The 24,523-nt window shown below is 46.4% G+C and overlaps 1 protein-coding gene across 2 annotated transcripts in view; it reads right to left on the minus strand.

The window, feature by feature from the left end:
* Positions 1 to 24,523, minus strand: part of RAD18 (RAD18 E3 ubiquitin protein ligase) — a 123,901-nt gene that overhangs the window by 89,754 nt on the left and 9,624 nt on the right. For both annotated transcript variants that reach the window (XM_081184252.1, XM_081184251.1), the window contains exons 4-5: positions 23,786 to 23,856; positions 3,762 to 4,099 (exon numbers count right to left, since the gene is read on the minus strand). In XM_081184252.1, coding sequence (XP_081040378.1) covers positions 3,762 to 4,099; positions 23,786 to 23,856 — 409 coding nt within the window. The remainder of the gene's footprint in view (positions 1 to 3,761; positions 4,100 to 23,785; positions 23,857 to 24,523) is intronic.

The following is a 24,523-nucleotide window of genomic DNA, read 5'->3' on the forward strand; positions in this document are numbered from 1 at the left end:
GGATATTTAAGATTCACAATGGCACCAGCAATGCATCCTCGTCCAGATTTTCCCAAATATGATTGCATTTACCCCAAATGACACAGCCCAGTGGTCCAGGTCTGCAGAACATTTCCTGCCAGCCTGGAAAAAATGGAAGCTCCGTTCTCCAGCAGAAAATTGAAGTCAAAGGTGCATATTAATTCACATCCTAAAATCCAAAGAATCACTTTCTCTTTAAAGCAGCATCAGAAGGAGCTATTTGAAGCAAAGCATCAGAAGACATGGAAAGAGATCGTTCTTCTCTTAATCACCACTTTCCCCTACAACTTCCTTAGACATACACACAACCACTTTGGATTCCAAACCCATATTCTCTGTGTTTGGAATCTTAATATTTCTGCCAATGTGGAACAGGAATGTGGTCCATCACAGGCATGATTCTTAGGTGAAGACTTCAAAGTCCTACTAAAACCTGACCCACCTGACCCCAGTAGGGGACACAGCCTATTTTACTCGAAGCCATTGAACATTAAGTTACTCCCAAAGGTTGGATAGTGTTGTCTTGTGTGTACAAACATGGCCTTGCCAATATTTTTCACAAGACAAAGGATCCCTCCTCCACAACCCCAGAGAAGGATACTCAGCGTGAGAGGATATTTGTTTGTCCCCCAAGGAATTTGGCCCCTTTGAAGGGAATGTTTCCCTCTTCCTCAGAATTATGTTCTCCAACCCAGAGACCCTTATTCTCCATGACAGCTGGGGAGCTGCCACTGTGGGAGTGGGACACAGCTATCACCCACCAACCTCTCTGCCTTCCTTAGCTTTTCCAAGCCCGACACGTCAGTCTCAAGGGAAGAAACCTGTTCCTGGAGAGCCAGGAGCTTCTTGCTCATGCACACCCATGATTTCTCTCCAACACACCCTTTTCAGCTTTCTACCTGCATAATTGCTTTTTGTAGTTTCCGTTACTTTGAGAGCTTGGCTTTTCTATACGTCAAAGAAAGGAGTGCTTATTTTTAAAAAAATAAATAAATCCTGGTAGCAACACATTTTTAAAAGTGCAAGTTATTGTGTAGTTTTCAGTTGTACCTTGCACTCTAGCTTTGATAGACCTGACTAAATTTTACCTGGCTTTAACTTGCACTGACAGCTGCAGGTTTTCAGCTGCACCTTGTTTTCACCCACAACAACAGTCTAACATTTATAATATAGGGGAACAGAGCTTATGAAGGGTGAGGGGTGTTTTTAAAGAAGGCTAAACCCACCCTTTTTAAAACTAAGCTGATTCTCCCACTAGCAAGATCTGTGTTTTGTAGAACTATATATGGTGGAGTTTCCTCCTTTTTATCCCTTCTCCAAAATGGAAGCTTTTAGCCTAGTTTACTGTGGCCCCTCCAGCTTCCCCACAGAGTTGGCACAGGTATCTACAGGCCTCCTACGCCTAGAATGTAGCTCTTGAGTTATGAGTTCTTTCAGGATCTGGCTCCTAGCATACAATGATCTTACACTGGATCCTTATTATTCTGAACTGTTTTAATTAAATAAATGAGTGCTACCTACCCTCTCCTTGCAAATCTGCTTAACTGCCTTGTTTTGTCATCTCAGGCTCCCTTTAGCACGTGGAGCAGGACAATGTTGGATTTTATGGCTGGATTTTATTGTCCTACCGCTGGTTTGGCGTTATTGATTTATGGCTTTATTGAGTTGCTGTGTCATGCTTTAATTTTGTCTATTTATTTATCTGTGTTATGTCACCTAGAGAACATTTTTATAAGGCAACTTATGCAACAAATTAATTGTATACAGATATTCAGCTCAGCTATTCCACTGTAAGTCAAAGCTTTAAAAGGTCCAGAGTATGTCTCGGAGACATAAAGGGGGAAGGCAAAATATAGTACAAAGCCAGAGGACAGAAAATAAAAAATGGAATATAGCACTGCATTTATTTTCCTTTTGCTTCAGACAGGGAAGGGGAACATTTTATTTATTTATTTATTTATTTATTTATTTATTTATTTATTTACTTGCTGTTTTTATATAAAGCCATCCAAAAGCACTATTCTCTGTGTGGTTTCCAACATAAAATGATAAACACCATTAGAAACACAATATCCTTAAAACACAGTAATTATTCCTATATAATAATTGGAATTATTCCAACTGGAATAACTGAACTGGAATTTGGGAGCAGGGAGTAAAGTTTATTTTTCATGGGCATAGAGACTGGGACGTCACTTACTAATGCAGCATTTCTTGAAATGTCAATTATTAAAATGTGTTCTGACGCTTCTATAAATAACACTGAAAAAGAAGAAATCAGGAATGCCAAATTCATCTAAGCAATATTGTTTTGTTTCTAGGCCAACTGGGTTCCCACACTGTATTCCAAATAACATATAAATTAGCAAAGATAATTATAGATGATATAAGGTAGCATACAAAGGATATTGTTGCATTTCACATTTATGACTCAATTCACAAGACGGAGTTAGAAAGTTTGCACTCTTTCCCCTTTCATATTAAGGCAGCCAAAAAAAATGCCCATCAAAATATGCAAGAACAACAGTGGTATATCATGAATGTAAAGGCTTTATTACTGGCAATTTAAAAACATAACCTCTGAATTTTCCACTTCTTTTGGAATTAAGGAGGCCTCAACTGCAAAGCACCACTTGACTAGGGATTCTATCAAAGTCCATTTTTAAACCGAAAACTGTTCAACTGAAAAAACTACAGCAGAATCCTTTTAACATTATCACCTCATGAGCATCTTACTGCCTTTTTTTAAAGACCCAAAAAGAAACAGGATGTTACACTGAGCAAGAATTTAAACACAGTAGAAACCATTCTATTACACAAATCTATCTTCTCTTAATATATTTAACATTTTCTGTGTTAATAGGAATACCTTTCCATCAGATGGCTGAGCGCTATTTAAACCACATACGTGCTGCATCATCAAGAAGATTGTTGTTTAGGATTCAGTGCCACACTAGCTGATACTAGTTGACTGTTGCAGAAGGCATAGTTATGGCTGAGTGCACCAGATTCATTTTTTTGGCCACTGTAGCATGATAAATGAACTATGGGCTGGTTTACTATGGTAAACTATACTTAACATTACAAGAATGAACCTAACCTTTCCCCAGGCTTGTTCCTCAAGAATGGCCACAAGAATGAGTTCAGAAACTTCTACTTCTGCTCCATATTTTTAACATAAACCATAACTTGCCCTATCATCTCTACCCAGACAAACTGTGGTTACTCTTAACCAAGATAAGCTGAAATAAGGAAAGTGCAAGCCATAGTTTCTGAAGTTGCCTGGTGTCCACTAACACTAAGATTAACCACAATTTAGGGTTTCAACAAAATGCTAAACTATGGTTAATTTTTAAAGGGAAGGCACACTTCCAATCTCCTCTTTACAGTCAGACAACAGGAGAGGAGAGGAAGGAGGGGCATGCATGAACCCAGCAGGAAGCTAAACCATTAGGACAAGAGATCACTTTGTACACATTTCTATTTAAGGTGCCATAAAGAATACACAGGGATTGTTTCAGAATCAGAGAAGCAAAGCAGTTTGTGAAACCAACTTAATAAATGAATATGAACCTTACATTTCACTGGAGTTAATGTTTCAGTAAACTCATGGTTGAACCAAAAACTTAAACTCCTTAATAATCCAACCCCAAAAGACCCATCTGAGTATAGATGAAAAATCAATGTGGAACCTTGGTGCATACAGAAAAAATAACGAGAGAACAAAACCAACAACTTACCCTTTGGGATAACTTTTATTGCAGATGTGGAAGGAGTTTCAGGGTTTCTGGTGCCTGCTGCTTCTGTGTGAAGAGTCTCTTGGTCCTCTTGAGAGCCACATGGAATCGCCTCCTGCTCCATTTTGATCTGTTTACTTTCCTTTTCAGATGGGTTTAAGTGCTTTCTGCGGGCTGGAATGGTCTCTTTGACTATAAAGGTATCAGCAGATTGCTGTTCATGTTTTAAAACAAGACCACCCAAGGAACTCAAAATATGGACTTGGTCAGAAGCCTTCTTGGTAAGCAGCTTTGGAGAAGAAAGTGCTGCAGGATCTAAGACTGCCTGGAACAGCCGCTGTCTAGGAGTAAACACAGAACTATGTCAGTGTATTACTATGCTATGTATTTTTGTGTTTTTATATTGTAGACCGCCCTGTGATCCTCAGATGAAGGGTAGTATAGAAATTTAACAAATATAATAAGAATAATAAGAATAATAATTACTATTTATACCCCGCCCATCTGGCTGGGTTTCCCTAGCCACTCTGGGCGGCTTCCAATGGAAGGTTAAAAATACATTAAAACATCAGCCCTTAAAAACCTCCCTAAACAGGGCTGCCTTCAGATGTCTTCTAAATGTCATATAGCTGTTTATTTCTTTGACATCTGATGGTAGGGCATTCCACAGGGCGGGCGCCACTACCGAGAAGGCCCTCTGCCTGGCTCCCTGCAACTTTGCTTCTCGCAGCAACGGAACCGCCAGAAGGCCCTTGGCGCTGAACCTCAGCGTCCGGGCTGAACGATGAGGGTGGAGACGCTCCTTCAGGTATGCTGGGCCAAGTCCATTTAGGGCTTTAAAGGTCAGCACCAACACTTTGAATTGTGCTTGGAAACGTACTGAGAGCCGGTATAGTTATTTGAAGACAGGTGTTATGTGGTCTCGGCAGCCGCTCCCATTCACCAGTCTAGCTGCCGCATTTTGGATTAATTGCAGTTTCCAGGTCACCTTCAAAGGTAGCCCTACGGAGAGTGCAATGCAGTAGTCCAAGTGGGAGATAACCAGAACATGCACCACTCTTGCGATGATGATGATGATGAATAACGGTTCCTGGTGACACATATATGTTCATTCCAGCTATGTATCATCACCATCACCATCATCATTTTGCTTGTATGCCACCTTTCCATGGTTGAAACTATGCTCAAGGCGGCTTACAACACAAGATTTACATAATTACAAACATAACAGAAGTCATAAACAATAAACAGAACACATCAGAAAGTATACAACCAAATGGAAACAATTTCCACGTAAATCATAAGATCTAAAGCTAAAGATGCAACAATAATATCAATAACAGCAACAGCTCTCTCAACCCCCCATAAACAATACTCCAGCCCAGGAATCTGTTCAACAGCCTCAGCTTTTGTAGCTGGAGTCAATCAGCGCACCATTCTCCCAGGCCAGATGGGGAAAGGCCAGCAAGGCAGAGTGCAGGTCTTCCGTGGGTTCACAGCCAAGATGGTCTCATTTAAAACAACACAGATAAAAATTAAAAAAAATTAAAAGAGGAGCCCTCTCTACAAAGCAGCAGCCGCAGTCCTTGTGAAGCCTGTCAAGCCCCGCCCCAAACCAGGTGGAAAGAGGCAAGGGCAGGGCCCTTCAGGCCCTCAGCAGGCAGTCCTGCATGTATATCATGCAGAAGAACCAAAAAGCAAAAATGTAACACAAAAAGATGACAAAAATATTGCTACTGAAGTTATAATACTCATTCTTTTGACAACTTCAATAAGCTAAGTGGTGACATCTAGTGGTCATATATTGGGTGCAACTACCACATATTAGACCCAAGAGGCTGGCTATTTATTTATTTATTTATTTATTTATTTATTTCCCACCCTTCACTAGAAAGTCCTAGGGTAGGTCACAACAATGTGAATAATAGAACACCATGGGTTCACTGTAACATCTGGAAACAAGTAGGTTGGCATATTTTAGATTCAGGTAGGTAGCCGTGTTGGTCTGACGCAGTCGAAATAAATAAATAAAAATGTCCAGTAACACCTTAGAGACCAACTAAGTTTGTTCTGGGTATAAGCTTTTGTATGCATGCACACTTCTTCAGATACACATACAGTGGTACCTCGGGTTACATACGCTTCAGGTTACAAATGCCTCAGGTTACAGACTCTGCTAACCCAGAAATAGTACCTCGGGTTAAGAGCTTTGCTTCAGGATGAGAACAGAAATCGCGCGGTGGTGGCACGGTGGCAGCGGGAGGCCCCATTAGCTAAAGTGGTGTCTCAGGTTAAGAGCAGTTTTAGGTTAAGAACGGACCTCCAGAATGAATTAAGTTCTTAACCCGAGATACCACTGTAATTTATATAATTTTAGACTTAGCACAAGTAAAAGAAGAGATGGGCACAGCAGATGTCAAAAACTTAAGAGGATTGGGGAAAGACTCCTACCTCCTGTATTTATCTTTGGAGGTCTGAAAATCACTTCTGGTCACTTAGATGAATCCTAACTCTTGTTTTCACTTTGTGTCAACTTGATCCAATGAGTTTTCAGGGGCAATCACACCACACAATGGCCAAAGGGGGCAACGGAAGAACAGTCAATAAGTACGCACAGGTCTGCCCAACCTTTTAATGTTTCTCAATCTAAGATGACAAGGCTCCTAGAACTCCCCATAGCAAAAGACCATGTACTTCACATGATAACAAAACAAAGCAGGCAATTAATCAATCATGAACGGCATACATGATTGCTGGAAAACAACAGTTGGGAGAGCGCTGTGGTGCCATGCTCTGTTCAGGGGCTCCCTGGACACCTGGAGGGCCACCGTGGGGAACAAGAGGCTGGACGAAATTGTTCTTTGGTCTGATCTGTTAATCATGCAAATTTATTTTATTGATTGATTGATTGAATATATGCCACCCTATGCCCGGAGGTCTCAGGGCGGTTCACATTAAAATATCATAGTGTGTAAAATAAATATAAAAGCAATAACCCAATAATACCCCCCCAAAAAAGAGCCACATTTTAAAAGGGTATGGGATGTTGATCAGGTCAACCAAAGGCCTGGTTAAAAAGGAACGTTTTTGCCTGGTGCCTACATGAATTTCAGTGGGTCTACTCCGAGTAGGACTAGTATTGAACTAATCAGAATAGGAAAGATCTCTACACATCAGAGCAATACTTTCTGTACTGAGAAATGAAAACTGACCTAGTACTGACTGCAGCTCTACATAAATGTCACTAAATAAATATATAAATTGCCTGTATAAGCTTGCAAGAAGAACCCCACCATACCTCTTTTTGATATGTACTGCATAAACCTATTTACAACTCTTATCAAGTAACGGTTCTCCACCAGGACAGCCTGGAATATGGGCACTTTGAAATTGCATTTCACATCTCAATTCCTTGAAAATGTCACCCTGCTAATAAATCCCAGTCTCTGCTTTCAGGCAGGAAGGCACTGTTTGTTTGTTTTCATGCAAGCTGAAATTTATTCAAAAAGGTTTGGGTCAGTAGCCTTCAGTCCTAGACGAAGGACAGACATCCCTATGATTCGGATATATTACAAAGCAGCTCAGTAAAACCACTCCAATCCCCTTGTTTCGGGGGGTGGGGGTTCTCACTGACCTTAACGCCAACTTACCACAATTACCACCAGGTCAGTATTCTACTGAAATAAAATTATATTTATTCACATAAACCCAGAAACTGGGAGGGAAAGAGAAAATAATTTATATGGTTTGGTTCCAGAAAATTACTAATGTAAGACGTTTTGGTGAAGGTGAATCAGTACCTCTTCCTCACCTGGCAGTCTCCAAATGCTTCTCTCAAAGGTCAGGCAACCTTTCTGAATGTGCCGCAGTAGTGGGATAAGGGAGCAACTGCTGAAAAGTGAACTGAGGCCCGGCCAAAATTCTACTACAGTGGTACCTCGCAAGACGAATGCCTCGCAAGACGAAAGAGTTTTTCGTTTTTTGAGTTGCTTCGCAAGACGAATTTCCCTATGGGCTTGCTTCGCAAGACGAAAACGTCTTGCAAGTTTGTTTCCTTTTTCTTAAAACCGTTTTCTATGAGAAACCGTGCTTCGCAAGACGAAAAATTCGCAAGACGAAAAAACTCGCAGAACGAATTAATTTTGTCTTGCGAGGCAACACTGTATAATGTTTTTTCCCGGTTTTTTTAGAACTATCAGTCAAACAACCACCAAACCCACCTTTGAAAGGAGGAAGGGAAAAGCTACGCCTTTCACAAACCTACCAGAATAGAAATCCAAAAAAAAATCACAGCTGCGCAGTAAAAGTCACATTTTTCAATGATCAATTGAAGTTGGGAACATTTCTTTTAACCTTAAAACACAAACCAGCCAAACGGTTTCACCATAATTATTTCTTTATTACCTCATAAAATATACAATGTTTCCTCTATAAACTCCATCCCAGGCCTGTGAGTGTTTGAATATTATGGACGCCATTAATCTTCTTAGATAAGAGATGAAATAGAACTATTAATACACAATAGACTGCTTTTAGCAGCGCACACGCTTTCCTCTGAATTCTAGAACTTATTTTTATGTTTTATTTACTGGACATTAAAACGTGTCCTGGGTACACAAATCTAAGGAGACTGGGAGATGCATGTTTCTGGGGAAAGTTTACGGTAATTAAATGGTCGAGACCAGGCTTTGTACAGAGTGAAGATGTCAAAGAGACTAGAAGGCCAAGATAGGCCACAAGAAGCCACTACTCTGCTCTGGGTCTGCCACATATACCTCGCCAACACTGTAGGAATCAGAGAAGGCGGCAACACTAAAAGTCTCTATGTGTAGCTGGTTTACAGCAGAGGAAGCCAAAGAAATGTTCTGCTTTGTTGTGGACTCCAGCTCATATCATCCCTCACCAGCAGCCATGCTGGCTGGGGCTGATGGGAGTGGTAGTCCACCACATCTGGAGGGAACCAGACTCCTCTATAAGAACAAAAAGTAACCTCTCACTGATGATGAATGTACCGTATTTTTTGCTCTATAAGACTCACTTTTTCCCTCCTAAAAAGTAAGGGGAAATGTGTGTGCGAATGCAGGCTGCGCAGCTATCCCAGAAGCCAGAACAGGAAGAGGGATCGCTGCTTTCGCTGCGCAGCAATCCCTCTTGCTGTTCTGGCTTCCGAGATTCAGAATTTTTTTTTATTGTTTTCCTCCTCCAAAAACCAGGTGTGTCTTATGGTCTGGTGCGTCTTATAGAGCGAACAATACGGTATTTGCTGCCAACAGCAGGCCACAGATAAATTATGCTACTTCAAAATGGGTTGCTTGTCTTTTTGTAGCTTCTTGCATGAAGTTATCAGGGGAAGAGCCTTCAGATGCTGAAGGCAAAAGAAATAGTCATTTATGTTATGAACCACCCTAAGATCAATGGATGAAGGGTGGTATAAAATCTTAATAAATAATAAATACAGTGGAACCTCGGTCTCCGAACGTAATCCGTTCCGCAAGACCTTTTGACTTCCGAAACGTTTGACAACCGAGGCACAATTGCCGGTCAGCAAGTTCCATTGAGAAAAATGGAGAAACGCACCTCGGAAGCTGTTGTACTTCAAAAATGGAAGTATTCACTTCCGTGTTGTTGGCGTTCTGAAGCCAAAACGTTCAACTTCCGAAGCATTCAACAATCGAGGTTCCACTATAGTAATCATCATTCAGTGCTATTTTTATAGAAAAAGAGGTGCCAGGACTCACCATGAATGCCTCCCTTATTCTCTATTAATGCCAATAGTGCCCACCTGAAAGGTGCCAGAACTGAGTTCCAGTGGGGGCGGGGGGGGAGTCCTGATAATCATTAGAACTGTAGAGCTTGAAGGGTTCTCAAAGTCACAGAACCCAACTGCCATCTTCACACACCCAGAGACACACATGAATGCCAGATAAAGGGTCCTCCATAAGTCCCTACAGATCTTATCCCACCACCAGGCTGATGATTCAACTGAGTAATAAAAACTTCCTATCACTAGTAAGCTTCTTCCAGAGGAAACATTCACTCCCATCCTTGTAGCAGTCCACTGTCAGTTTCCCCCATGCCATGCAAAAAAGAAATAGCAGTACCATTTTCACACGCAGAAACATCAGTGTATAGCATAGCTATTCCCATGACTGCAGTAACTAAGAAGTGCTTTTTCAACTATAGAAAATGTGAGTTGTGTAGAGTCACAGTCACACTATTGTTTCCCCTTGTGATCACACCACTGCAGCTGCTTAGATGTAGGCGACTCTCTGGAGATGTGACTTCAGTCTTAAGAACTTGAAGAAAGCACGCTAAGCCCAACCACTAAACATAATGAACAAAAACACGATGAACTCTCTTAGCCCTTTAGTACAGTTTGCTAAACTCAGCACCAGAGTTCAACACTTTGGCAGCTTCTAATGTCTCAAAGGAAGAAGAAAAAGGAAACAAAGACTGTAAAAGAGCAAGGGAGAAACTATTTGTGGTCGCAAAGGACAAAGGACACATAATTAGGACACAAGGACCTAATGTCTTCCAATCTGCCTCAAGATACTAAATCATACCAGGATTTCCATAAATCCAAGTGAGACTTCTTTTTTTTAACTAATTTGTGGTACCCAACATTAACACTTAGAATATAAAAGTGTGACCAATCCTGAGACTACAGGCTTTTTTGTGGTGTATTAATTGTACATCAGGTTAGCCAAGGACACTGTGCTGAGCATCAATTGATTTCATCTGCATTGGTAAGCTGATAGCCCTTTGGGCCACAGAGGAATAGATTGTTCACCCTCCCTGATTTATAAGATATGTTCAGATCCATTAAGGAAATCAGAAGTAGTTAAGGATTACAGCCTAGGATCAGAATGGGTAGAGGCAGCACAACTTGTTCTTTGCAATACTGCAAGAAAACAATAAAGGTGCCAGTAAATCTGCCCCTAAGACAATTTAGACACAAAGCAAAAACTAAAATATTTATGTTGTGGGATTTAAAACAATCATTTCCAGAATATCAATAGTTCTTAAGAAACAGAGGCACCTGGGAATCAAACACTATTTATATGAAAGATATAGATGCCACGTTAAAGTCAAGCTTCTTTTTGCTACCTGTAATTTGTTCTAAATATACAGTGGTGCCCCGCAAGACGAATGCCTCGCAAGACGAAAAATTCGCTAGACGAAAGGGTTTTGCGGTTTTTGAGCTGCTTCGCAAGACGAATTTCCCTATGGGCTTGCTTCGCAAGACGAAAACATATTGCGTTTTTTGCAAGTTTGTTTCCTTTTTCTTAACACCGTTAATACAGTTGCGACTTGACTTCGAGGAGCAACTCATAGAACGCGGTGTGGTAGCCTTTTTTGAGGTTTTTGGCGATTTTTGAAGCTTTTCCAAAACTTTTCCGACACCGTGCTTCGCAAGACGAAAAATTCGCTAGACGAAAAAACTCGCGGAACGCACCAATGTACAATCCATAAATGCAAAAAGAAAGGAGAAGTAAGGAGAAACACGCTTTATGAATATGTCCCAAATTTCAGCTTTGCCAGTGGCCTGAAAGTGTCTTAACCATTTTGACATCACCATAGCTCTACTTGGGTGTTCCACTTCTTCTTGTTGTTGTTTAGTCATGTCTGACTCTTTGTGACCCCATGGACCAGAGCACACCAGGCACTCCTGTCTTCCACTGCCTCCCACAGTTTGGTCAAACTCATGTTCGTAGCTTCGAGAACACTATCCAACCATCTCGTCCTCTGTCGTCCCCGTCTCCTTGTGCCCTCCATCTTTCCCAACATCAGGGTCTTTTCCAGGGAGTCTTCTCTTCTCATGAGGTGGCCAAAGTATTGGAGCCTCAGCTTCAGATCACCGTACTCCTGCACTGTTGAGAAAGTAAGGTCCAGACTGTGGCCTGCCACATGCATTGGACTGGTGACATGTTGGGACAGCGCCATGATCATCATAGCAGCCACAAAGTCCTGAGCCTCCCCAGAGCCAGTCACCTTGGCATGGATGTTGAAGTCCTCCCAAACCGGTTGTCTGGGAGTCCTCAACACCACCTCCGAGACGAGCTCTGTCAGCTCAGGCAGGGAGAATGCTGGGCAGCAAGGAGGACAGTAAACCAACAGAATCCCTAATCTCTTCTGGTTGCCCAATGCCAGGAACACACAATCTAGATCCTCCCTCCTCCCAAATGGGCAGAGATCCTGGAAAGGGAAGAAGGGAGAGGGAGGGAAAGGGAGAATATGTCTATAGACCACAGCAATTCCCCCTTCCCAACCCTCAAGTTTGTCCTGATGCTGCACCAAGCAGCAGGTGGGCACAGCTGGGTGAGACCAACTCCACCCTGCTCACCCCCTCAGGTCTCAGTGATACTGACCAGATCGGCCTCCTCATCCACAATCAGATCATAAATGAGGGAGGTCTTATTCAGAGCCAATCTGGCATTCAGCAGCAGCTGCAGAACCAACAGACAACCACAATACCCCAGATTGAAGCATCTAATTTATAGGCCTCTTGTACATGATGCCCCCCATAACTGAGTCAGAGCTTGTATGTAAATATAATATACAGTATGTGCTTTATATTTTTCCTCGTGGCAGTTTCAATTCCTGACAAGATTCCTAGAGTTTACACAAAGACCCTTTACAGCAGGGGTTGTCAACCTGGTCTCTACTGTCCACTAGCGGGGGTTTGGGGATTCTAGGTGGGCAGGAGGGGGTTCTACGGCACAAGCTGAATCCTCCTTCCATCGAGCACTTGTGGGCAGTAAGGAAATTTTACCATCAAGAAAGATGCATTAGTGGGCGGTAAGTATAAGAAGACTGACTACCCCTGCTTTACAGTATTGAAACAAACACTGTACCAACCCCAAACCACCCCCCCCCAAAAAAACCCAAAGCTGACATCTTCAAGCAATACTTGAAGCAGTCTCCTATGAATAACCAGATAGCAATATTGAAAATTATTTAGCACAATAACAAGTTTCAGCATTGCTTTCCTAAGGAATATACCCAGTGGAAGAAGCAAAGAAGAAGACAATCCAACCATGAAATAGAGAAGAGGTTTCAGTGATACAGCAAGTAAAAAAAACAAAAAACCAACACCTTCAGGGAAATGCTTTAATTCCCACAATTTTCATATTTTGTGGCATCTGTCCAATTCATTTAACAGCTGGGTTGCTGCTGCTGTTTTTTTATTCCTCAAGTTTGAGTAGAGACCACAAGCCTCGAGAGGTTATTTCTTCTTTGAGCTCCTTTGTAAGAATTTGGGGAGGGGTATTTTTGCCATTATCAGATGCCAAGGTGAAGTGAAAGAGGGACAAAATGAGTGAGTGTTTCAAGGGTTGCCGTTTGCTTCTGGCTGGGACACCATCCACCAACAGCAAGTCGGACATGACAGCTTAGCCTATGGGTAGGCAAACTAAGGCCCGGGGGCCGGATCTGGCCCAATCACCTTCTAAATAGGGCCCACGGACGTTCCAGGAATCAGCATATTTTTACATGAGTAGAATGTGTCCTTTTATTTAAAATGCATCTCTGTGTTATTTGTGGGGCACAGGAATTCATTCATTTATTTATTTTTTCAAAATATAGTCTGGCCCTCCACAATGTCTAAGGGATAGTGGACTGGCCCCCTGGTGAAAAAGTCTGCAGACCCCTGGGCTTAGCCCCAAGGGAATGTAGCCATTGTGAGAAAAGACGTTCCCCACCCTGGTTTAACAGTTATACCCACCACCACCACCCCGGACAATAAGTCCTCTGCTGATCTCTATTTTAACCCAGAGCCCTCAATACTCAAGAAAGATAGCTGTGTAGGATCAAGGAAGTTCAAAATAAAAAGAACAGGTACCTTACCTGGGCAATGCTATTACAGTGATAAACTTCTACATTTTGAGAATTCAGGAACATTCCAAAGTTTCCTAACTAGTGTTCCAGAGGACAACAGATCAACCTATGTTATCATATGACAACTTTTTCAGAGTTGTTTTGGGTTTTTTAAGTGTGGCTTATTGCTCTGACGGTCCTTCTTGCCCTTCCACTGACATGTAGGAACGGCAGTAAGAGTTTAAAGCAAAATATAATAATAATTGTCAGAGTTGCTTGAAGATCCTAGCTCACAGAGGATCACGCCAGCCAGCGATCATTAAGTAAAAGTCTTTATTGAATTACAGTTTCCATTCTCACGCTGCTGCGCGCAAACTCTACGTCTAGTAGCTAGATCGGCGAAGCTCCGTCTGATTCTCCGCCCCGTGTGCACCAACTTAATATCCTAGCCTTGCTCCACCTTTTCCGCCTGACTGTCCTCCTCTGGGTCCCTCTACCCCCCGGGGCTTCTTCCTTCCGGGATTCTTCTGACGCTGACCCGGACCCTCCTGCCTCCTTGCGCCGGGCTTTAGGACCTGGTTCCCTTTCGGGGCTGCTTACTGCGCCGCCTTCCTCTGCATTTGAACTTGGCGCGCGCGCCCAACCTTCCACTTTCCTCTTAACCGTTTCTTCGCTCCCCGATGGAGGTGTGGCCACTCCTGACTCATGCCCTCCCTCCTGTGGTGAGCTGCCAGCGCTTCCCCCCTGGCTCCCTTCCTCTTCCCTGCTTCCTGGCGGTGACGCTGGTCCCGATTTCCAGCTGCTCCCCCCTGAGTCCCCTCTGGCTCTATCTTCCTGGTGTGCCCCCCTTGACTCCCCCCTTGCCCTGGCCACTGGTGCTCCTTTCTGTGAATCCTCTGATTCACTGGAAAGACTAGGAGATCTCGGGTCGTCGTCATCACTCATCTTTTCTTCTGCCTCCTCCCCTTCGCTCTCTGTTTCCTCCCTTGCCCGTGCCTCTGCTCCTAAACCCGTGACATCCATCCCCCCCTCGAAGCCCCCCATTCCCCCCTCCCCTCCTTCCGGTGCTGGAGCTGGGGGCTGCTGTTGCAAAGGGACGAACGTCGGATATCGGTCGCTTCCCGTGGCGGGCCTCCATCTGAACTCTCCCGGGTCTTCCTCCCTGCTCTCGTCGACGACGGTCACCTCCGCTTCCATCTCTGTGCCGCCGTGCTCGAAACCAGGGTCGTCCCCGAAAATGTCCATGTCCGTCTCTCCCTCACTTCCTCCTGGCGGCGTTGCTCGTCCTGAGCATTCCAGCCACTTTCTGCGGAACTGCTCCTCTGGCCTATCGTCCCACCAATACGAGGGTTCTGAGGCGGATCCCGAGGGTGACCCCTCCGGGGAACGGACGTCTCGTGTCGGTTCCTCGTCCGAGTCGAACCCCCGGAACGTGCTGGCCGAAAGCGTGGGCGTGAAAAGCCAGTCGTCGAAAAAGTCTGCTGGCATAGGTCTATGTGGGAAGAGGGCATGAAACTCGTCTTTGAGCAGAGGTTCGTCTAAGGCGTAGCCCGGCACCCAGCTGTTCGCACTGGCCGGGGTGCCCTCCTTGGCGAGAAAGTATTCTACCCCCTCTTCCCCCCATCTGGAGTCCAAAATCTCCGTGACTTCGTTGATGCGCTCCTTCTGTGCCACTCCCGCGTGCCCTGTTCTGTCTCTGGCCGGACTCGGCGCCGTTCCGGGTTCCTGGAACCTGTGCGGTGCCTTGTAGGGAGTGAGCACCGATCTGTGGAATACCGGATGCATTCTGGAACCCTCCGGAAGTGCCAGTCTGAAAGCTACCGGGTTGACCTGCTCTTCGACTTGGTAGGGCCCCAGTTGCTTATGCCCCAGCTTCTTCTTGGCCAACGACCTGGCCGGCACTGCGTGGGCTGCTAACCAAACCCAGTCTCCCACGTGGAGCTCTTCTCCAACCCTTCTGTGCTTGTCTGCTTGTACCTTGTATGCGTGCTTGGCCAGCTCCAGGTGGCGCCTCAGCTGATCGTGGACTTCCTGCAGCTCCGACGCGAACGCATCTGCTGTCTGCGGCTCCCCCTCCCCCATTCTTTCCAGTCCCGGGAAGGTTCTGGGGTGCCTCCCGTTGTTGGCGAAGAACGGCGTGACCCCCGTGGACACGTGCTTCGTGTTGTTGTAGGCGAACTCGGCAAGCGGCAGGTAATCCACCCACGTCGCAGGCTGTTGATTTGCATAACATCTCAGGTACTGCTGCATGATGGCATTGACCCGCTCCGCTTGCCCGTTGGTCTGCGGGTGTCTCGCCGACGCCAGGTTGATCTTGACGTTCAGGAAGCCCATCAGCTTCTGCCAGAAATTCGAGATGAACTGCCGCCCCCGGTCGGACAGAATAGACCGTGGCAGACCGTGAACCTTGAACACGTGGTCTATGAACAGTTTGGCGGTTTGCTCCGCCGTGGCCACCTTAGCACACGGAATGAAATGCGCCATCTTGGAAAACAGGTCCACCACCACCAGCACTGCCGTCTTGCCCCTTGAGCTGGGCAGATCCGTGACAAAGTCCAGGGCCACCCTTTCCCAAGGTTCGACCGGAGTTTGCAGCGGTTCCAACAGTCCGGCCGGCGGTTTGTGCACTGGTTTGGCCCTCTGGCAGGTGTCACACCTCGCCACGTAGTCTGCGACCTCCCCTCTCATTCCAGGCCACCAGAAATCCCTGGCTACTAATTCCACCGTCTTCTCCTTGCCAAAGTGCCCGGCCGTGGGCGCGTCGTGCAGCTGCTGCAGCACCTTGGCTCGAAGTTCGTCTCCCGGCACGTAGATGGCCCCTTTACGGATGAGCAATCCATCTCTTAGCTGGAAACCGTCGGCCGCTGCCTTGCCCCTTTGCACCTCTGCCATCTTTGCTTGTGCGAAGGAGTCCCCCTGCAACGCTCGTCGCACCGCCTCTAGGTCCACGGTCGCCGCGGCGCACGCCCACACTGTCGGTGCGAAGATGTGCATGGCGGCCGCTGGTGTTGCGTCCTCCAGATACTGTGGCTTACGGGAGAGAGCGTCTGCCATGATGTTGGTGTCCCCCGGGACATACTCTATTCGGAAGTCGAAGTTCGCAAAGAACTCAGCCCAACGTATCTGCCTCTGGTTCAGGAACTGTGCCGTGCGCCAGTGCTCTAGATTCTTGTGGTCCGTGCAAACCTGCACCGTGTGCTTGGCGCCGATCAGAAAGTGCCTCCACGCCTTGAACGCTGCGTGAATGGCCAGCAACTCCCTGTCCCATATGGTGTAGTTCTGCTCGGACTTGCTGAGCTTCCTGGAGTAAAACGCTCCCGGTCGCCACACCCCCTGCGGGTCCTTCTGCAGCAGGACCGCCCACACGGCTCTGTCCGAAGCGTCTGTCTCCACCCTCATCGGCTTGCTGGGGTTGACATGAAGCAGCTGCTCTTCCGACGCGAAGAGACGCTTGAGTGCCTGAAAGGACTGCTCCGCTTGCTCTGTCCAAATGAACTTCTTTCTCTTGGAGCTAAGCGTGTCAGTGATGGCCGCCGTCTGCATCGCGAAGCCCTTGATAAACTTGCGATAGAAGTTCGCAAAGCCGACAAACCGTTGGACCTCCTTCCGGTTGCGCGGGCTCTTCCAATCCAACACCGCTCGAACCTTGGCGCTGTCCATGGCGAGCCCCTTGTCAGACAGCTTGTAGCCCAGAAAATCCACCTCCGGCACGTCAAATTGGCACTTCTCCAGCTTGGCGTAGAGCCTATGTTGCTTTAGCCTGCTCAGCACTTCCTTGACGTGTTTGTCATGCTCCTGCTGCGACTCCGAAAAGATCAGGATGTCATCTAAGAAACAGACGCACGTCTTGTAGAGAAGTCCCGCCAACACGTGATGCATAAATGCTTGAAAAACGTGGGAGCCATTTTGCAATCCAAAAGGCATAACTCTATATTCGTAGGTCCCCAGTGGCGTGAACATGGCTGTCTTCCACTCATCACCCTCCCGCATGCGAATGAGGTTGTACGCCCCCCGCAGGTCCAACTTGGTGAACACTCTGCCCTTCCGTACCTTTGCGAGGAGGTCGTCAATTCGGGGCATGGGGAAGTCCGATGGCCTAGTCACACTGTTCAAAATCCTGTAATCCACTACGAGTCTCTTTTGGGGCGTGTCCCGCTTCTTAACAAAGAATACGGGACTGCCCCCCACTGCCTTGGACTCCCGGATGAAGCCGCGCTGCAAATTATGATCAATGAACTCCTTGAGTTCTTGCAGTTCGTCCTCTGACATGGAATACAGTCTCCCTTTAGGCAGCGCCGCCCCCGGCAGCAGGTCAATTTTGCAGTCATATGGTCTGTGAGGGGGTAGCCTGTCTGCCTCCTTCTCGCAGAAAACTTCCAAAAATTCAGCGTACTTGTGGGGAATCGCTTGCAGCGTGCCTAGCAGCAGCTGTGACTCCTCTTCCTCTCCTTCCTGCCTGGGCACGATGCAGTGTTCAGCACAAAAGGAAGAGCCGAAGGTCAGCTGCCTCTGGTACCAAGCCATCGTTGGGCTGTGCTTGTCCAGCCAACTCATGCCCAATACAACGGGCGTGTCAGATAGTTGAGTGACGTTGAAGCTGATGATTTCTCTGTGATTCCCAAGTCGCATCACCATTGGTGGCGTCTGCTTCACCACTTGCCCCCCGAGCAGCTCCCTGCCATCCACCGTGACAACCTGCAGGGGCAGCGTGGCCGGCAGCAACTGCACAGCGTGCCTGTCGACAAAGTCCTGCCCTATAAAGTCCGCATTGCTGCCTGAGTCGATGGTGATTGGCACGTCTATGGTGATTCCATTGGGCAGCTGGAGAGATGCTGTGAGCCTCACTACTGGTTTGGGCGGGAGGGGGTTCACGGGCTGTAAAATCTCTGGGGACTGCGTCACTAACACGTCTGGCTGGGCCCCAGTGCCTCTTCCTCCAGCCAGACTGCGTCGTTTCCCTGCTGTGGTCCTCCTTGCTGCGTTGCTGCAGTCACCATTGCTGAGGCTGCAGTGAGCTTGTGGGGCCTCTGGGGACACTCTTTTGCCATATGCCCTGGTTCCTCACAGACGTAACACTTCCTGTTCCCTCTAGGGGGCTTCGCTTTCACTGCTGCCGGTGCTAGGGCTCTGGTTGCTGACTGAGCCCTTGCACCTCCAACCTCCATAGGTTCGGCTCCTCCTCCTGGCGGAGGCGTGGATTGCGCCCGCGCTGCTTCTCTGGGAAGGAAGGAGGGGCCCCCGGCTGGTTCGCGCCCTCCACGCCCTTCGTCCTTGCTCCACGGACGTCCTTCCAGCCTCACCCCCACTGCCAGTGCCCTCTGAACGACCTCCTGGGTGGTTCGGGGTCTCTCCCCCCTCGCGATCTCATCTTTAATCGAGTTGTGCAGCCCCTCCCAAAAGAGGTCTCTTACAGGAGCCGAATCTCTGTCCCATTCCAGGGCACTGACCAAGGCGAAAAAGCGGGCATGATACTGCCTGACGCTGGCCCTCCCTTGTCTCAGCCCATGCACCTCCTTCCGTGCAAGATCCACGTCAATGCTTGATAAAAGGCACCCATCCATCGCTTTAATAAAGGCATCCGCATTCTGGAGCGCCGGATCCTTATCTCTCCATAAATTGCGTAGCCATGCTTTCGCATCCCCATGCAGATGGGACATGATGAACCCCACTCTCTCTTGTTCATCTCTAAAGTCTTTATGCAGCAGTTGCAGTGCGCACAGTATGTCGGCTCTAAAGTTGGGATACTGTTGCAGGTTCCCATCGAAGTGAGAGACCAGCCCGCCTGTCCGTCTCGCCAACCCAATTCCCTCCTGCCGGGGTGTCTGCTTTGTCAGCACGTCTAACCTGACCTGGAGATCCCTGCAGGCGGCAGCTGCCTCCTCCTCTCTCTTCCTGGATGCGAGAACCTCGGCGTTCAGTTGTGCCACTGCTTTTCTGAGGTCCTCTATCTGCTGCTCAGCCGTCATGTCGTCTGCCGTTCGTGAGCTCGCTAGTAGGCACCTGTTTCTCTCCCCTCCTCGAGGCTGTAGATGCCCACAATGGTGAGACGGAGCTTACTGTCAGAGTTGCTTGAAGATCCTAGCTCACAGAGGATCACGCCAGCCAGCGATCATTAAGTAAAAGTCTTTATTGAATTACAGTTTCCATTCTCACGCTGCTGCGCGCAAACTCTACGTCTAGTAGCTAGATCGGCGAAGCTCCGTCTGATTCTCCGCCCCGTGTGCACCAACTTAATATCCTAGCCTTGCTCCACCTTTTCCGCCTGACTGTCCTCCTCTGGGTCCCTCTACCCCCCGGGGCTTCTTCCTTCCGGGATTCTTCTGACGCTGACCCGGACCCTCCTGCCTCCTTGCGCCGGGCTTTAGGACCTGGTTCCCTTTCGGGGCTGCTTACTGCGCCGCCTTCCTCTGCATTTGAACTTGGCGCGCGCGCCCAACCTTCCACTTTCCTCTTAACCGTTTCTTCGCTCCCCGATGGAGGTGTGGCCACTCCTGACTCATGCCCTCCCTCCTGTGGTGAGCTGCCAGCGCTTCCCCCCTGGCTCCCTTCCTCTTCCCTGCTTCCTGGCGGTGACGCTGGTCCCGATTTCCAGCTGCTCCCCCCTGAGTCCCCTCTGGCTCTATCTTCCTGGTGTGCCCCCCTTGACTCCCCCCTTGCCCTGGCCACTGGTGCTCCTTTCTGTGAATCCTCTGATTCACTGGAAAGACTAGGAGATCTCGGGTCGTCGTCATCACTCATCTTTTCTTCTGCCTCCTCCCCTTCGCTCTCTGTTTCCTCCCTTGCCCGTGCCTCTGCTCCTAAACCCCTGACAATAATAATAATAATAATAATAATAATAATAATAATGGTTATGTTTTACAGGTTGGCTCCCTTTCATAATAGACAGTCTGGTTTCAAAACCAGAGCACAACTTCTTGAGGTTTATATGGATAGTGGCTTTTCTCATCTTTTCATGTGCCACTAAAAAGTCTTCATTTCATGGTTTGCTGTCCTCTGTTTCCTCCACAAGCTACAACTTGTCATACCAAAACTAACCCTTAACATTCAGAGATCCGAGATATCTCAAGAGGAGTTAGTGAAAAGAACCATAGTAACCTGCCTCCTAGAATGTGGAGACTTGTTACATGACTTCATTAAATATATATAAATAAGTGTTATGTGTTCAAAAGAGAGGGAAATCGCAGAGCTGAAAAACCCAAAGGAAAAGCCAAAGCACGTTTTTTTTAAAGTAACGAGGGATAGTGATGGCACTAAAAACCAACACAGAGTAGGCCACAGAGCAGAGATCGAGAAACGCGGCCCTCCTATTGTTGTTGGACTCCAACTCCTATCAGCCCCAGTCAGCACAGACAATGTTCAGCGATGATGGGAGTTGTAGTCCAGCAAGTTACCTCACCTCTGCCATAAAAGCTGTCAAGTCAAGCAAGAAAATATTCTGAGTTGCAACTCCTTTTGAGGGATATAAACATTCTTCAGGGACAGATCCTTGGTGGTGGGGGTATGGAAATAGCAATCTTATTATCACATGGTATGAGCCACATTTCAAAGAATAACCTCCTTTAAAAAAAACCATAATATATGTAGGAATTGCTCCATTTCATTGCATTCTCTTGGCAAGGCGCTAATTTGATGAAAGATTCCACACACACCAAGATACTCCCTTGAAGAGGGGCTGGGTAGCCAAAAACAAGTCGGGACTCAGGATTTTTTTCTTGAATCAATACATTTTCTACAACCTTGCCTACATTTTTAAAACACAATTTGCTCCACACAGAAAGGTTAGAAGTTTAGCGGAACCCCTGAGGTACAGAACTCTGAGTCATCCAAGTAAAGAAATTACACTGGGGGAGCAAAAAGGCAAAGCAGTCGATAGTAACACAGTTCAGACACGCAAACGGCAGGAAATATCCAATTATTAACAGCTTCTGGTTAAGAAAAGCAATTCTTGTTGTAATTTACAATGGAATCAACAGCCATTCTCTTACAGAGTGCTTGCTGCCACACATTTTTTTGTTTTTTTAAATTACCTAACAGTTACTTTTCAGCATGTAGTACTCTTGCCAGTTGTCTTATGTAGGTTTCATTGTCATTCTCGTGCATCCACCTTCTTGAATGACTCCCAAAACAACTCCTGTGTTCCCTTGTCTTCCTTGGAAAGACTCAAATATTGCTATTATTGACTATGATATTTATTGATGCCATTATTACTACTCATTAGAACCAGAACATGGTGGTCACAATGAAGCACCGTCACCAAAAATGATTGGTAGAGGGAGGGCGCTGACCACCATACTATATGCTGAGGGTTCACTTCCTCTCTTGAGCACTACCCTGAAAAAAACTACCCTCAGAAGATGACTTTGAAGGCAGTGTTCATGTAAATGAAGTACGTTCCAGGTCAGCCCTAGTTTATACAGTGGTACCCCGCAAGACGAATGCCTCGCTCAATGAAAAACGCGCAAGACGAAAGGGTTTTCTGATTTTTTAGCCGCTTCGCAAGACAAATTTTCCTATGGGCCTTTCTCGCAAAATGAATTTTTTTTTTTTTTTGAGTTTTTCCCCACAGGCTCCCTCTAAACTTCAGCGGAGCGGGGCGGGCTGGGAGGGAATCCCTTGGCCCACCGCCGGACTTCCTGAAGCTCTTTTGAAGTCCGGCGGGGGTCCAAGGGATTCCTTCCCAGCCGCCCGCGTTTAAAAGCACTCCGGGGAAAGCAGCAAAGCGCGGCGCGCTTTGTTGCTTTCCCCGGAGTGCTTTTAAATGCGGGCGGCTGGGAGGGAATCCCTTGGACCCCAGCCGGACTTCCTGCAGCTCTTTTGAAGTCCAGCGGGGGTCCAAGGGATTCCCTAACCGCCGCCCGCCTTTAGAAGCGCTCGGGGAAAGCAGCGCGCTTCGCTGCTTTGCCCAGAGTGCTTTTAAATGCGGGCGGCGGTGAGGGAATCCCTTGGCCCCCCGCCGGACTTCCCGAAGCTCTTTTGAAGTCCGGCGGGGGTCCAAGGGATTCCTTCCCAGCCGCCCGCGTTTAAAAGCACTCCAGGTGCCGCCCGCGTTTAAAAACACTTCTGAAGGCTGGCGGTGGGAAGAAAAGCCGTTCTCCCCCCGCCTGCCTACAGAAGAGGTTCGAGGAAAGAGGCGAAGGAGCGCTGCCCCTTCACCTCTGTCCCCGGAGCTTGCCGTTCTCCCCCGGCCTGCCTTCAGAAGAGGTCCGGGGACAGACTGTCCCCGGACCTGGTCTGAAGGCAGTCTCCATAGGAACGCATTAATTGATTTTCAATGCATTCCTATGGGAAACCATGCTTCGCAAGACAAAAAACTTGCAAGAAGAAAAAACTCGTGGAACGAATTAATTTCGTCTTGCGAGGCACCACTGTATTCCTTTCAAAGCCAACAGGGTGCCTGAGGCCTATCAAGCGCAAGAGAAGAAAGTTGAAACCACTTCACAATTTATATCGCTCCTTTCCAAGTGATGTCTCCTGCTTGATTTCCTGTCAGGAAACACATTTATTTGTGGCTTTCGCTTTCCTTAACTTTCTGCCATTTGGCAGGCCATTAACCTGGAGGAATTGATGTTCTGAATATTAAATTGCTATTAGGAAAGCAATGAGCACCACGTTCTCCCAATCATTTGTTTATTATTTTTAAAAAATAACTTGGGAGGGGACAATGAGAAAGATCGAACGATTTACCTCCTAGTGGTGCAGCAATATCGTGATTCTATGTTGAGTTTCCCGCATTGCAGGGGGTTGGACTAGATTACCCTTGGAGGCCTTCACAACTCTAAAATTCTGTGATATGTGCCTTGTACTGTCTACCTGACTAGCGGTGGCTTTGGGCTCTCAGACAAAGGTCTTTCATGAATAGAGATGCTGAGGGTTGAATTTGGGACTGTCTGAACACAACGCATGTATTTTACCATCTGGCCTAACTCCACCTACTCCCCCCCTTCCGGTCTTTGGTTGCTCTGAACAGCTTCTAACCACTGTGGTACTGTAGGAATTATACATGAATGTGTCATCCAAAGTTCCATAGATGTATGTATGAGTGAAAGGTTTCAAGAATATAGGAGTATCTACTATGGCCACTGACCAAATTAGAAGTTAGTCAATATCAGAATCATCACAGGTCTAGATTTTTAACTTCAGCATAACCTGTATTTCCAAACGGAGTCACATTCGCATTCTCACTCTGAAATTTACAAAATTATGTGGGGTACCTTGCATAATCGAAGGTTTTTACCAGTTCATCTAATATCCGGTTATTTTTCAGGTCAGGTTCTGTAGCCGCCTAGAAAAGAACAAAGGGGGTGCTAATTCGCTCATACATTTCCAGTATCTCAAATCATCTGCACAAAAATTGCTATGTTGAAAGCAAAACATAAAAACCAAGTATGCATCCTTTTTCCTTAAAACATCTAAGCTACTAGGGAAATCACCTCTTTTACCAAAAAATCTGAGAAATGTTTTATAAATGTAAGCTTCTTTTATCAAATTATAAAAAGCTATTACTGGCAAACTAATAAACTCTTAACTCCAATTGCCAGAAATTCACTGTTTTATTATGGCTGCAACGGCTTTTTGTAAGGCAAAAGGATATATACTGAAGATGCTAATATTAAGGCACATTCAGGGGTTGGAGGAGAAATTAGAGAGAGAACTTAAAAAGGATAAAACTTCAATTAATGGTGGAACAAACAGATACAGATAACACAAAGGTTTGCGGCATATAAATTATTCTTTTTATAAAAACTGCCTGATATTTATCTTTCTTCTGCTTTTAGTTGCCTTGTATGGTGCCAAGCTGATACATACTGTGTTCCATTGAAATAAAACTAATTGTTTGATGTAGACGATACAAAGGCAAAAACAAGTTATTTGCTCCAGACATATTTACAAAGCAGTCTTCAAAACCAGCACCAGGCGTCAGGGGAGACAGGAAGCTGAGACTTCCAACT

This window comes from Podarcis bocagei, assembly GCF_964188305.1.
Source record: "Podarcis bocagei genome assembly, chromosome: 2".
Taxonomy (NCBI): domain Eukaryota; kingdom Metazoa; phylum Chordata; class Lepidosauria; order Squamata; family Lacertidae; genus Podarcis; species Podarcis bocagei.